The sequence below is a fragment of the Mauremys mutica genome, chromosome 8 (genome assembly GCF_020497125.1).
Source record: "Mauremys mutica isolate MM-2020 ecotype Southern chromosome 8, ASM2049712v1, whole genome shotgun sequence".
Classification (NCBI taxonomy): Eukaryota; Metazoa; Chordata; order Testudines; family Geoemydidae; genus Mauremys; species Mauremys mutica.
Genome location: NC_059079.1, coordinates 45,347,349 through 45,361,830, shown reverse-complemented (window position 1 = coordinate 45,361,830; position 14,482 = coordinate 45,347,349). Strand labels below are relative to the sequence as shown.

The window sequence follows — 14,482 nt, the reverse complement described above, 5'->3', positions numbered from 1 at the left end:
AACATTTCCTTATTCACTTTCTTCACACCCGTCAAGATTTTATAGACCTCTATCATATCCCCTTAGTCGTCTCTTTCCTAAGCTGAAAATTCCCAGTCATTTTAATCTCTCCTCCTGTTTCATACCCCTAATCATTTTAGTTGCCCATCTCTGTACCTTTTCCAATTCCAATTATCTTTTTTGGGATGTGGTGACCAGATCTGCACACAGTATTAAAGGTGTGCATGTACCATGGATTTATATAGAGGCAATATGATACTTTCTATCTTATTATCTATCCCTTTCCTAATGATTCCCAACATTCCATTTGCTTTTTTGACTGCCACCGCACATTGAGTGGATGTTTTCAGAGAACTATCCACAATGACTCAAAGATCTTTTTCTTGAGTGTTAACAGCTAATTCAGACTCCATCATTTTGTATAAATAGTTGGTTTTCCAATGTGCATTACTTTGCATTTATCAACACTGAATTTCATCTGCCATTTTGTTGCCCAGTCACCCAGTTTTGTGAGATCCCTTTGTAACTCTTCGCAGTCTGCCTGGGACTTAACTATCTTCAATAGCTTTGTATCATATACAAATTTTGCCACCTCACTATATACCCATTTTTCCACATCATTTATGAATATATTGAACAGTAATGGTCCCAGTACCGACCCCTCAGGGATACCACTATTTATCTCTCTCCATTCTGAAAACTGAATTTATTTCTACCCTTTGTTTCCCCATCTTTTAACCAGTTACTGATCCATGAGAGTAGATGCATTTCTAGATGTTCAAGTTATAGAAGACACATCGGCTGCATCTGTGACAACCCACATCTTAGAAGCATTAAATGCTTGTCAATTGGACCCCAAACAGATGGCTGCTTGTGCATCTGATGGCGCTGCAAACTTCTCTGGAAGACATGGTGGAGTACAAACTTTGCTCAGAGAAAAGTGTAACCCTAATCTCTCCTATACACACTGCAGAGGCCATCTACTCCAACTAGTACTAGTACGAGATGCAGAATCTTCAAAAGACATTTTAAGAGCTATAAATTTCATGTCTTCATTATATTCTTTTTTCAGCAAGAGTCCAAAAAGACTGAATATCTTGGAAAATATAGAATATACACTGGGACTGAAGTTCAAATTAGTCCAATCTGGGAAAACCTGCTGGCTTTCTCATGAGCAATCATTGGCTGTTGTCTTAAAATTACTCCACCCGTTATTACTGGCTTTGGAACGTATCTACCAAGATGGGATGGATCTAAGTAGTGAGCCCGGTGGATTACTTTTGCTACTAAGTTCTGAGAAGACTATTGCCATGCTCTCTCTCGTAAGTCTACTGTTGAGGCAACAAGTCCAGGCATCTGTTACAACAGTAGTAGATCTTTGTCGAGCAATAGAAGCTACATTTGGATCAATTAGAGATCTATCCATTGAAAAAGTACTGGAAGAAGCAGACTTCAGTCCAGAAGTTGACTAATGAAGGCATTTATACTGAATCCTTAAGTGAAGACGACAAGAAGTGTTTGTTAAGGCAACTGAAAAAGTACACAGACCTTATTCTTAAAAAACTACAACAGTGACTTCTAGATTCTACTCAATCTCTACGTAGCTTTTACAGATGCCTGGCCTATAAAACACCAACAGTGAGTGGAGTGAGGCACTACCAACAATGGGGCAGCCATGTGATCAGGACAGAATAGAGAATTTGAACACAGAGTGGAATATCATACGACAAATGAATGAAGATTTGACTTCAACTTCTTTTTTATCATCACTAGTGGCTCAACCCGATCTTTGTGTTCTGTTTCCTGGGATGAAAGAAGTAGGAATTCATCTCTTGCTACTCCCAGTCATAAAACCTACAGTTGAGCGGTCTTTTTCATCACTGAATAGAATTTTGTGTTCTGAAAGAAGTTGCCTTCTGCCTGATCATGTGAATGAACTAATGAGCATATCGGTTGAAAGAATGGAAGTACCAGACACACGAGAAGCCACCGAAGATGAACACATTGCATTCAAGAAGTTCATTAACAGAGTTGTGCAAAACTATAACAAGAATCCAAGAAGGATGTAGACGTAGTGCTTCATAGAAGGCTTGAGTAGTCAACTTTAACTTGTGTGATGATTTTAAACCATGAGTTAAATCTAATAAAATGGTCATGAAACATTTCAGTTTTTACTATGGTGCCATACAGCCCACCTTCACAGTCTCACCCCTCATGAGCCCTGACACACACACACACACTGTAAATCTGAACACCCCGCCCCTAATTTCAATTCCTGGGGAAACCACGGGGGGCAGCCAGCGCAGGACACAGGTGCCAAGGGGCTGCACGGACAAGGTGGGTAGCCCGCAGCCCGTTGCTCCCGGAGACGCCTCGCCCAGGGAGGGCAGCAGCGGAGCGTGCGGCTCTGCCCTGCCTCCAGCACCGCCCCCACGAGCCCCTCCAGACACGGGGCTGCCGGGGCGCCCCGCAGCGGTGTGGTGAGGGGACGCGGAGCCGCGCGGGGCAGCAGCTCAGGCTCTCCCCGAGCCCGGCCCTACCTGGACGAGGAAGCGCCGGCGCTCCAGGCTGAAGCCCGTGGAGGGAGCCGGGAAGCGGTCGACAGCCACATCCGCCTCCTCCGGGTTGGGGTTGTCTACGGCCAGGAGCCGGGTGCAGGAGGCGCCGGGCCGGAGGCTGCCGAAGCTGAGGAAGGGCGGCCGGGAGAAGTGGGTGAGAGTCAGCACGGCGGGGTCCTCGTCCTCCTGCCCCCCGCTGCCAGCCCAGCGCCGCCTCCGCCGCCCCGGGCTCTCGGCCGGGCTCAGCTCGCAGGCGGCGGCGGCGGCGGCTCCCCTGCGCGGCAGCTCTGCTGCCATCGGCGGCTTGTTGCTGGCGGGACCCAGCGCTGCCCAGTCCCCGCGCAGCCCAGAAGAACCGCACGAGCCTCTCCAGACGCACAAACCCAAACAGGCAGCGCGGCACTAACCGCCCCGGCCAACCATTCAAACCCAGCGCCACCGCCAATCCCCAAGCGCCCCCGCCGGCCCGCCAATCCCCACACAGCCCTGTCCCACCCCGCCCACCAACCAGCGGCGCAGCGTCTCCTCCAGGCCGCCAATCGCCATACAGGGCCCGCCCTCCAGCCTCTCCGCCAATCACAACCCGGCGTTTTATTTAAACATCAGCTCGGAGTTGTTTGGCTGGAGGTGAGCTGCCCAGAGCAGCCTTTGCCGGCGGGCGAGCCCCTCGCTCGCGGGGCGGGGCGGGACAGGCAGCGACCCGGCTCCCGGCACAGGACGAAAGGAAAGAGGATTCCCCGCGGAGAATTCCGTGCGCGTCATGTTTGGGGGCAGTTAGCGTCACGCCCCTCCCCCCCGCCTCGCTGCGTGACAAGCTGCTATTGCCACCGCCCAACTGGCTGAGAACCAGCCTGAGCCCCCTCCCGAGTGCCTAGGTGCTGACCTCTGGGCCCCGCTCCACCCCCGCCTGCCCACCGCTCGCGCCTCTCCACCTCCTCCTCCGAGCACCTCTGCCGGGTTGGGAGCGAGGCTGGTCACATTAGCCACAGAAGCTGCGTGAGGGGATCTCTTTTATTGGACCAGCTTCTGTTGGCGGGTGAGACAAGCTTTGGAGCTGTCACAGAACTCTTCTTCCGGAAGAACAACTCTGTGACAGCTCCAAAGCTTGTCTCTCTCTCACACCAACAAAAGTTGCTCCAACAAAAGAGATTACCTCATTCACATTGTTGCGCTGATTTCCTGGGAACAACAGGGCTACAACAACACAGCATACAGAAATGCAGGATTCACATGAAGAGCACAGTGAGCATCACACCAGGGCACTATTTTCAGGATTCATCTTAGCATAATGTCATCATTACACCAAGGAAGTAGCACTACCAGCACAATGAGATGAATACAGCCATGTGTGCATGCCAAGAATTCACAGTACAAGCACATGGGGATCCACACAGCAGGATAGTAGTGTCAGTTTAGCTTTCAATTTAGTGGGGATATGCTCAGGGACTGAGTTCAAGGGTTCAGCTAAACACAAGGGCACCTGCAAATAGCTGTACTAACAGCAGGATCTACAAAAAAAACAGGAGTACTTGTGGCACCTTAAAGACTAACAAATTTATTGTAGCATGAGCTTTCGTGAGCTAAAGCTCACTTCTTCGAAGAAGTGAGCTTTAGCTCACGAAAGCTCATGCTACAATAAATTTGTTAGTCTTTAAGGTGCCACAAGTACTCCTGTTTTTTTTGCGGATACAGACTAACACGGCTGCTACTCTGAAGCAGGATCTACAGTGGCCCAATAGGAGGAGTTGCATGTCAGGGCATTAATTCCCAGTCCCAGTGCAAGGTAATATGGGATCCAGGCACCAGGTCTTTAGTACCAGAATTTGTATTCCCAGGAGACTGGGATGGAATTATAGAAGTTACAGGGGCAAAAGCCCTCTGTGATCACCCTGGCTCAGTCCATCTCCCTGCCAATGCAGGGCTGATCCTTACTGGATGTTTTGTCTAGTCTCCTTTTAAAAGTCTCAAGCCTTAGAGTTTCTAGCTGACACTTTGTACCGGGGTTCTCAAACTGGGGGTCGGGACCCTTCAGGGGGGTCACAAGGTTATTACATAGGGGGTTGCGAGCTGTCAATCTCCACCCCAAAACCAGCTTTGCCTCCAGCATTTATAATGGTGTTAAATATATAAAAAGTGTTTTTAATTTATAAAGGGGGGGTCACACTCAGAGGCTTGCTGTGTGAAAGAGGTCAGTAGTAAAAAAGTTTGAGAGCTACTGCTCTATACCTTGGGGAGTGGTGGTCTGTGCTCTGTAAGCCTCAAATTCATCTTTTGTATATATTCTTTATATTTCATATAAAGCATGCCATGTAAGGTATCATGGGAAAGGTTATGATTTGCTGAACCCCACTGTTCTGTCGACATATGTATATCATTAAAGTGTATAAAATTATGAGATTGTGCTGTATGGTGTTAATGAAATATGCTGCAAATTTGGGAGTAGCGCAGAAGGCAACTCCCCAGAAACAAAAAGGCACTTGACCAAATGTCTGGGTGGATGTTACACAACCATCACCAGCCATTGTGCAGCAAATGAATGACAATTAGCAATTCAATAACCATCACCAGAGAATTACTCAACCCTGGGACTCAGCAATGCCGCCCCCCGCCCCCAATATGATGCTTGGACTTGTGTTTTCCAGAGCACATGGACTAAACAGGAGATAGTTCCAGCCCAGGTTGTACCCCCAGGGATCACACACTAGCCCTTCCCTTGAGGGATTATTCCATCCCCACCCCAAGACAGAGATTGCACTGATTGGAAGGTTTCCCCTGGTAGCTTGAGTTTCCCTCTCTTCCCCCCCACTCTATTCCTTCCCCACTGCCTCTTCCTTTCCATCCCGCCACCCCCGTAAGAAGCAGTCACCCAGATGCCAGGGAGGGGGACCAAGCGCACTGCATGGACATGGCCACTGTCTCTGAGAGGCAGGTGTCTCTGCCTGGGCAGGGAGGGCAAGCAGGGGGCACCGCACCCCGCAACAGCCCAGGAGACGTTTCCCCCACCCCATGCCCGTCCCGGTCCAGCTGCCCAGTGGGGGCTGATACTCTCGGTCTCTCTGTGCTGCAGGGGTCCCCGAGATGTTTTTGGAGACACCTCTGACTGAGCCCCCTGCCAGATGCAGAGAGCTGGGCTGCAGCCGGTGCCCCCCCATGCAGACAGCGACCCCTCCAGCAGCGAGGTGCCGGCTCTTAGCACAGCCACCTGGGGCTGGGAAGAGGTTTCAGTGCCCCCCAGCCACCCTCACCCCAAGACCCCCTTTGAAATACACTTACCTGCTACTGCCTTTAGTTGGCTGAGGGGTTGAAGCGAGGCTGCGAACTGCTCAGCTGCAGAGCCACAGAAAGCTGCTTGCTGCCCACAAGAAGCAGGTAGGAGAAGGAGGTGGGGCGGCACCATGGGGATGGGGTCACTCAGCCCCTGCCCCAGGAGGAGAGTCCCCCATCGCTGATTGGCTGGTGGTCAAAAAACAGGCTTCTCCACACAGGGAGGGGAGCTTCACAGTAGCTTCACAGACGAGAGTGGGGAGCCCCAGGAAGCCCAGCTCTAGCCACCTTGTTTTCTTGTCAATTTCAGGGCTCCAGCATGGAGCTGTGAGCTTGACAAGACAACTAACAGTGGATGTAAATAAGGTAGTGTCTACTCTACATCGCCTTAACTACACTGACATAAGCGCTATGCCTCTCCCGGAGGTGGAGTTATGTTGATGTAAGAGGACACAACTACAGTCTTGTCCTGCTGGTGTAAGTGTGTAAACTGACATAATTAATTAGGTCACCATATGCTGCCTTACCTTAACCTAACTGTGTAGTGTGGACCAGGCCTAACACTTCCTTCTAGGCTTGACATCTATGACTTATGCTGCTGCTGTCTCTGCCCTCTCCCGTTAATAAACATCACGTATGTTGCAAAATGATCAAAACACACATCTGTTAATCTTATGAAATAAGGTGTAGTGTACACTATTACACACTAAAGCCAAGGTGAGTGGACCAACTTCTGTTGGTGAGGGAGGCAAGCTTTTGAGCTCTTTGGGGGGGAGGAGATGACCAAGATAAGTTAGTCCAACAACAGATATTACCTCACCTTTTTTTTCTCTCTAATATCCTATGACCAATATGGCTACAACACTGCATACAAGTCTACACTACTGTATTTATATAACACTAATTGTACACTAGCCTTTAGAGCAGTGGTTCTCAACCTGTTTATCACTGTGGGCTGCATATGCAGCTCTCTGTGTGTTATGTGGGCCATCCACCTGTACATCTAAAAAAAAAGTTTAGTATTTGTTATATGGCAGCAGTACGATTCAGATCAATATAGTACCTTGCACTTCAACACTGGCAAATGTCTACCAAGAGCATTTTGCGTTAGCAAAATAAGTCAAAACATTAACTGTTAAAATTAATTTACTCTAAGGGCAGTATGGTTGGGTTGAGTGCCTGGAGAGCACAACTCTGGTGCCTGCCTGCAAAGAGGGGGAGCCTCCCCGGCCAGGGGGAACCCACCCATGCAAACACACCCTCTTGGCCTGTCCTCCCAGCACCCAGATCGCCTGGCACACGTGCCTGTTCTTCAGATACAGGGTGTCCTGTGCAGGGTAGGACAGGCCATCCAGGGACTGCCTCCTCCATCATTCAGTCCCACACCCGTGACCCAGGGACTGCCCACCAGCAACTGCCCCCAGTACCCAGTTCCTCCCCCCCCACCCCCCAAGGACTGCCCTCCAGCACTCAACCCCCTATCCAGGGACTGTGCCCCATTATGTAGCCCCTGATCCAGGGACTACCCCCAGCCATCAGTCCCCCCCACCTAAAGTCTGTCCCCCATGCACTGGCTGCACTTTTCTCCCTGCAGCTCTAGTCCCCTGCATCCCCCTCCCTGGGCCTGCTGGTCTCCTACCTTGGCTGCACATAGCTCAGTTGTGCAGCCCGCCTGCCACTGTGGTCCTAGTGCCATGGAGCCTGCTCCAGCCAGGGCCAATGGACCCATGATCCTATGTGGGGGGGCAACCTGGCCTCCTGCTGATGTTGCTGGGCCCGATCTGGAGGGTGGGGGCTGATGCCACTGGGACCAATCCTACTGGGAGGCTGACACAATTATATTATATTGCATTGGCCTAAGAACAAGGCCTCAGACTGTCACAGTGAGAGAAGGCACTTACACAGATTCTTTCTCTCTTTTATACCTCTATAACTAGCTAAATGACAAACATATACCTAAATTCTTAAAGTATAGGCCTTTACAGACAGGCTTGCATATCTATATCCTAACAGCATGCAGTGAGTATCAGACCACCTAAGCACCTGCCACAGTTACATACACTGAAACTCAGCCATTCCATAGAAGAAACTGCTGTGCTAATTCAATAGAGTTTTTTTGGCAGACAGATATACTGTGTAGTCTTCTTTACAGAACGCAGTCTAGATATTCAGAAATACTTGGAACCTACACTTGAGGCCAGATTTTCAAATGAGCTCAGCTCCCTTTAAGACATCTAAATGAAGTGGCCAGCTTTCCAAAAGCACTCAGCAGCTCCTAGTGAAAACAGTACGAGCTGTTCACTATTGAGTGTTTTTTAAAACATCTGCCCACTTGATTTAGGAGCTGCTGAATACTGATCAATTCTGAAAATACACCCATGCATCAGAACATACTAGTTTTTACTATGATAGAGGATATATTTTTGTATTTGTCAACTTCATTCATGCTATAGTCTGCATGACATTAACATACTGGTTCTCACCTGTGACTATTAAAGCAGCAAATATCCACCCTATACTCTAGTTTTTAATGCAATGGGAGGGAATATTGGTTTGCCATATAATTACTATTGGCAATTCTACAATAGCAAAATTGCCATTAACTTCAATGGAAGCAGGATCTTCCCTATATCCTCTGACTGAGAAGCTAAAATAATTAAAGTCTAGAGTACCATGAATGCACATGACATTTTACAAGCCAGTTTATGCAGGTACCTGCTTTGAGGAACTTAAAGGTAGGTTAATTTAACTAAATATAAGACAAGGTTAAACCACAAAGCAGGAGAATACTGTATTGTCTGGCTATACCAAAAGAAGGGTAGGAGACATTTGACATGGGCTTAATCAGGCTGCAACTTTATTATTAGATGTCTGGGACTACCCAGCAGATAAAAGTGTACAGTGCAGGTAACCCCATGCTTATTCTGTAATTACTCAGGGGGGCTTTTACCAGCTCTCCCTCTTTTTCCATCCAGGTCCCTCAAGCAAATCCATTGCTGGGACCTTACCCTCATACAAGGGTTAAGGTGGGCTATAAGAATGTGGGGTTGGCTCCCTGCTGTACCAATCATAGGAATCCCCAACTGCTCCCTATTCATTCCTTTAATGAACACTTCTTTTTCTGGCTACTGTATACCTTTCCTATGGAGTACCTGCACTGGACATCCGCCACACGGAGGCGCCAGCAATTAGCTTGGCTGCCTCCCCTCCCCCAAACCCAGTCCCATATTCCCAGACATCTTTTACTGCCTCCCCCTTTAATATTGGCCAAAACAAATGGGCTCCAAAGCTTTACAAGGGAACCCCATACTCCCTGAATAATTTGTTTCCCCAGGATGCCCAAATTACTGATCCTTTTATGACCCTAAGGGATTTGGCCACCTCCCCTTTTAGACTCCGTTGAGCCCTGTGCACCCAGGTGGCGCTCCACGGCTCTCAGCCAGACCCTGCGTGAATACATGTCTGACAACACGGATCTGCATCAAGTCCCTTCTTGTTCTGGGCAGTAATTGAACTCCTTTACACATTCCCAAAAGTGTTTTCCAATGTGTGCCACATCATGTCAGTGACTGCTGACAGGCCCCTTGGTGCACAGCAGTGGCATGAACTGGTCCAATTCCATGCTTCTCCTTCCATGCCAACACAGACTTTCCCCATCCCTGGACCCTGGTTGCCAATCCTTAAAGCCTCTAGGACATCTGCCTATGTGCATAAGAAAAATAATCCTGTGCCCACAGACCCACACCACCACCTCCATGGCATCTGGAATGGAATCACAACACATTAATGGCGACTAACCATCCAAGATTGCACACCATATTGCATGCTTCCAAATGTCAACACCCAATTGTCAGAATTGCCTGTGCCCCTGTATCCCGCTGCACCACTGCTGTTGTGACCTCTGATTATGAATGACTGAGAACCAAATTCCATAGGGCAGAACCAAGCTCTCAGCCTTTCCAGAAGATAACAAATGCTGTCCAGTCTCCTTGATCAGTCGTTGATCATTGCAAGTTTAATATTCCTCCTTGCCCCTCCCAGTGTACATCACCCAGTTCCAAGCTCCCCCTCGACAGTGCTCCTACATAACCCAGGCATCAGCTTGCTGATTCTGAAAGTACCAAAACTGCTTTAAGAATGCTGCTTTGAGCAAGGCCATTTAGATCCCTGAGAATGTTAGCTGGGATGTGCCCGCATGACTGCTGCATGGGACCATTGGAATACAACCACCCTGCCAGCAACCTTTGAGTTAAGACTGTTATGTGGATATGGATAACCATTTAGCCCACTGACAAATGTAACAGCTGAGAGGCGATTCCAAGATTGTTGAGGATTCCAGTTGACAGGTTTCCTGTGCACTGCAGCACCTGCTGCACTGTAAGTGGACATTTGGTGACCAGCCTTTCAACTCCTGTGATTACATGAATTTGTTAAGACTTGTCCCATAGCTCTGCCATCAGAAAGGAGGCAGTGGATCTCCATGCTACATCACTAACCATCCTACCCCCAGTTTCCATGTAGCTAGCAGAATTCACTCCGGTTCTTGGCTGGCTCCTGGTGCCAGCTTCCAAACCCTGTTATGTAAAAGTGAGGCAAGGCATCTGCTATGGCAGAATAAATCCAGGAACGGTAATAAAGTAATGGATATTATCCTGGATCCTATTTGTAGACCAAGACCCATGAGATAGAGCTGCAAGTTATGTGCAGGTCACTGTATGAAGGACCCAGCTACCCTGCCCTCAGTTGATTCCTGGGGAACCCCCACTTTTTTTTTAAACCATGTAGCCCAAGCATGCCCCAACTTTTAATGTTTTGTTTGACAGCACATTACATACCCCGCCCATCACTGAAAGAGATTTTGTTTGACAGTGTTGTGATAGATTGCCCCCCCATTCCGAGGTGCCACCTGATGTACTGGAGTCCCAGTGAGCCCACCCATTCCACCAGCCTAGGCTCCCTCACCCTGTCCTGCTGTGCCAGGCCCTCAAGCAGTGGTGAGCTGGAGCAGGTTCCCACAGGTTCTTAAGAACCGGTTGCTAAAATTAGACCTCCGTGGAGAACCGGTTGTTAAAGGGCCAGGGGGTGGGCAAAGAACACTGGTCCATGGGCCGGACCATCCTGTTGCTCCCAGGATTCCCAGCTGGGGAGGCTGAGGCTCCCCCAGCCCTTCCCCTGCTTCCCCTCAGCCGCAGCGTGGCCAGCCGCCGGCACCAGCTGGGCAGCTCAGCTGAGCTCTGGAGTCATCCTGCTGCCGCTTTTTGAATGGCCCAGCAAGGTGTGTGTGGGGGCGGGGGGCTGCTGCAAGCTCCAGGGCTGGCCAGAGGGGAGGAGGCAAGTGGGGCAATTGGCCCAGGCCCTGCAGGGGCCCCTGGCCCCACGAGGATCTCTCCCCCGGCCCCTCCCCCCCCTTAAATCAGAACTTTTTATAGGGAACCGGTTAAGATTTTGGCAGCTCATCACTGCCCTCATGCCTTCTCTAGCGCATGCGCACACACCCACCCAACCACCCCTATAGGATTGCCCAGCACTCAAGTGCACATCCCTCTGGAATGCAAACCCAAAACTGTATGGTCTTGCACTGCACAGAAAATTGTACAGTGTAAGCTTATGAAATTCACTCCCTCCCTCAATGTGGAAGAAGATAAGCACAGCTTTTTGGCCCTCCTCTCCCTTATGAATTCCACAAACTGGGTTTTAGAATAAACAAAACAAGTTTAACTACAAAAGTTAGATTTTAAGGGATAGCAAATAGATCAAAGCAGATTAACTTAGTAAAGCACCACCACCAATTGAGCGTAACACACTCCATAGGTAGGATAGAAATTAGCAAATTCTCATGCTGAGTGATAAACAGGCTGGCAGATTCTTAAGGCACAAGTTGCCTTGGCTTTCTCAGGTTTTCATACACAAGCTAAAGATCCTTCTAGCCTGGGACCATCACTTCCCACACTTCAGTCCTTGCCCTGCAGGTGTTTCCAGGTGTCTTGTTGCAGGGAGAATAAGGTCCCCTGGTGATGTCACTGTCCCCCTTTTATATCTTCTTCACACTTGCTGGGTCAGCACTATACAGTAGGAACTATCTGTGAGAGGTTTCTATTGTACACAGTTCCTGGGGTAAGCCTTTTGCATGTGTGCATTTCCTCAATAAGCCATTAACATTGTTTGGCCTTTTTACTGTCATACCCGAAAGGCTGCTTGTGGGCGCTTTCAGCCTCACACCATGGTTCAGTAATACATACATAGCCAAATTGCATAACTTAAGATAAGACTATAACATGTACAATCCAACAAGATATTGTCTAGCAGATCAAGACTTTTAGAATGATACCTAACACAACGTACTTTGTACAAAACATATCCTAATTATATGACAATGGTGAATAGTGGGGTGGTGACAGGGTGTCACAAGTGTATTATTTATAGTCTCCATCAACAGAATCCTAAACCCACAGAAATGTGTCCCCCATCTGCTTTATTAAGGTACTTCCAAATGAGTAACCTTAACATCTCCAGCTGAGTTGGGGGGCACTTGATTTAACTCCTATGCTGGTTTCCCCTGAGACCCTTTCCTTACCGCTGTGGCATGAGCACACTGCATGTGCCCCAAAACATAATCCATAAACACACCTGCCATGATGGATGTATACACCTTTCCAAAGTCAGCACCCAACCCCAAATGCATTTGTTACTGCCCTGACACACCCCTGCTTTCAGTGTTGCCCTCACAGCTGGTAATCAGTTGGGAAGAATGAACATCAGTTCTCCGGGCGATCCTATATACTTTGTCTTCACAGCATTTGGGGTTTCCAAGCTTAGAAACAACAGTCTTAACCAACTGCATGAAAATTCCTGCTGACTGGGGTAGAAGTTTGCTTCCCTTGGAGTCCACCAAGCCATGAACCTGGGGAGGAATGCCTTTGGTAATGAAACAGAAAGCCCTGGGGCCCAACCACCCCAGCCTAGCACCAGCCCCATGCCCCAGTAGCATGCCTATTACCCCTAACTCCCATAACCCCACTATATATATGCCCTGTGCAGCCTTTGAATCCCCACCCCCTTCTCCCAGTGTTAGTGCTGAGCCCAACAGAAAAGGGAGAAGTGAAAATTCCCTGGGTGCACCCCACACAAAAACCCTGAAACCAGCCCCTAACCCAATTACCACAGCTCAGTTGTTGGGGGACATTTTGCTTCAGATTTCTCCATGTAAAAGGGAGGCTTCAGGCACTGGGCTGCCCCTTTTAAACCCTGCATTCCTAGGGGATGAGACAGCAACCACAGGGGCCCCTTTTGCAACTGTTTTCATCCCCCTGCCTCCAGCCATAAAGTACTGTTCTCTTCATTCAGCCAGCCAGATGTACCCCCCCTCCCCCCACCACACACACTTGACAGTGCAGGGTAGTCAATCCTTAAGGTCTCAGATACCAGTTAGTACATGTTAAAAACACAACTAATTTTTCTTGGGCTAAAGTCAGCCTAGAAAGTGATTTTTTTTTTTTTATTTTTTTTTACAAGGAACTATGCCCAAAAAGAAGTCACTTACACAAATAGTGAGAGTGCTGGAAAGGCCATCTCTGACTCACTTTTCATAAATAATGTAGGATGTCAACTAGGGTTAATGTATTTTAAAAACCTTTGGTGTCAACCATGCTGGCTTCACACACTGTATGCTAATAAACATCCTGTATAAATGGATTTTCAACAACATTAGATTAGCTTGTGAGATGGTAATATCTTTGGAAAAATAGCTGTTTGCAACATCAGATAAACACAAGGCTGATAGCTTCAGGTAGGCATACCATGAAATCTTCACTGAGCTACTGCCACCCTTCCTCTCCAAGCCAGTTTCTTCACACTTCCACTGCTGGACTTAGTTACCCAGCTATGTTATTGTCAGATAATTGATGAAAAGTATGTCACAAGGTAATGTGATAAGGTTGCACAGAATTGGAATATGTTCACAGGTAACATTGTGTGAATACTTTCATTTGGCAACTTTCAATGAATAGGAATGTATATTTTTAGTTCCTTATTCAGATTAACACCTGTTTGGGGAAGAGAGACTATAGAAATAGAGGCAATGGCAGACAGTATTTTTAAATTACATCACTGGCAAACCCCAGTCCTGTATTTGACTCTTAACATCCCCAAAAAGAAATCTAAAATGGCTAGTTTGCTGGATCTAGAGTGACAAGGATCACCTTTCAGGTTAAAAGCAGTTATTTCCCTCTCCTATGTTGGGAATGTAAAAAAAATAAATAAAGGGATGACCAATTATGATGGTTCTGAGAATGACAATACTTTTGCTTAGTCCAAACCTGGGCTGGATTTGAATAATATTCCATGATCAAGCCTGTCAAGTCGAAAGCCTAGAATAACTGCAACATCCAGACTGTCTGATCGTTCCAAGGTTCATTAGTTTACCAATTCAGAGGCAGTTAAACAGCTAAAATGACCAAGTAGAAAGTTCATGTGATTTTTATGCGCATAAAAAAAAAAAAGCAATTGAACTTCTCTAAGTTCACCCAGGCATTTTGGAAGCTGTCCATGCCGGGGGAGATTTTCAAAGGCACAAACCGGATTTTGAAAGTCTCCCCCATAACTTCCCATTGGGAATGGCCAATGCATTATCCACCTCTACTATCTATGGCTTGCAAGTGGTT

The 14,482-nt window shown here is 48.0% G+C and overlaps 1 protein-coding gene across 1 annotated transcript in view; it reads right to left on the bottom strand.

Moving 5' to 3' along the window:
• ASPM (assembly factor for spindle microtubules) overlaps positions 1-2,935 on the bottom strand; it is a 56,170-nt gene extending 53,235 nt beyond the window's left edge. The window contains exon 1 of the mRNA XM_045028478.1: positions 2,541-2,935. Within this exon, the coding sequence (XP_044884413.1) occupies positions 2,541-2,855 (315 nt within the window). The 5' untranslated portion in view covers positions 2,856-2,935. The remainder of the gene's footprint in view (positions 1-2,540) is intronic.
• Positions 2,936-14,482: the final 11,547 nt, after the last annotated feature.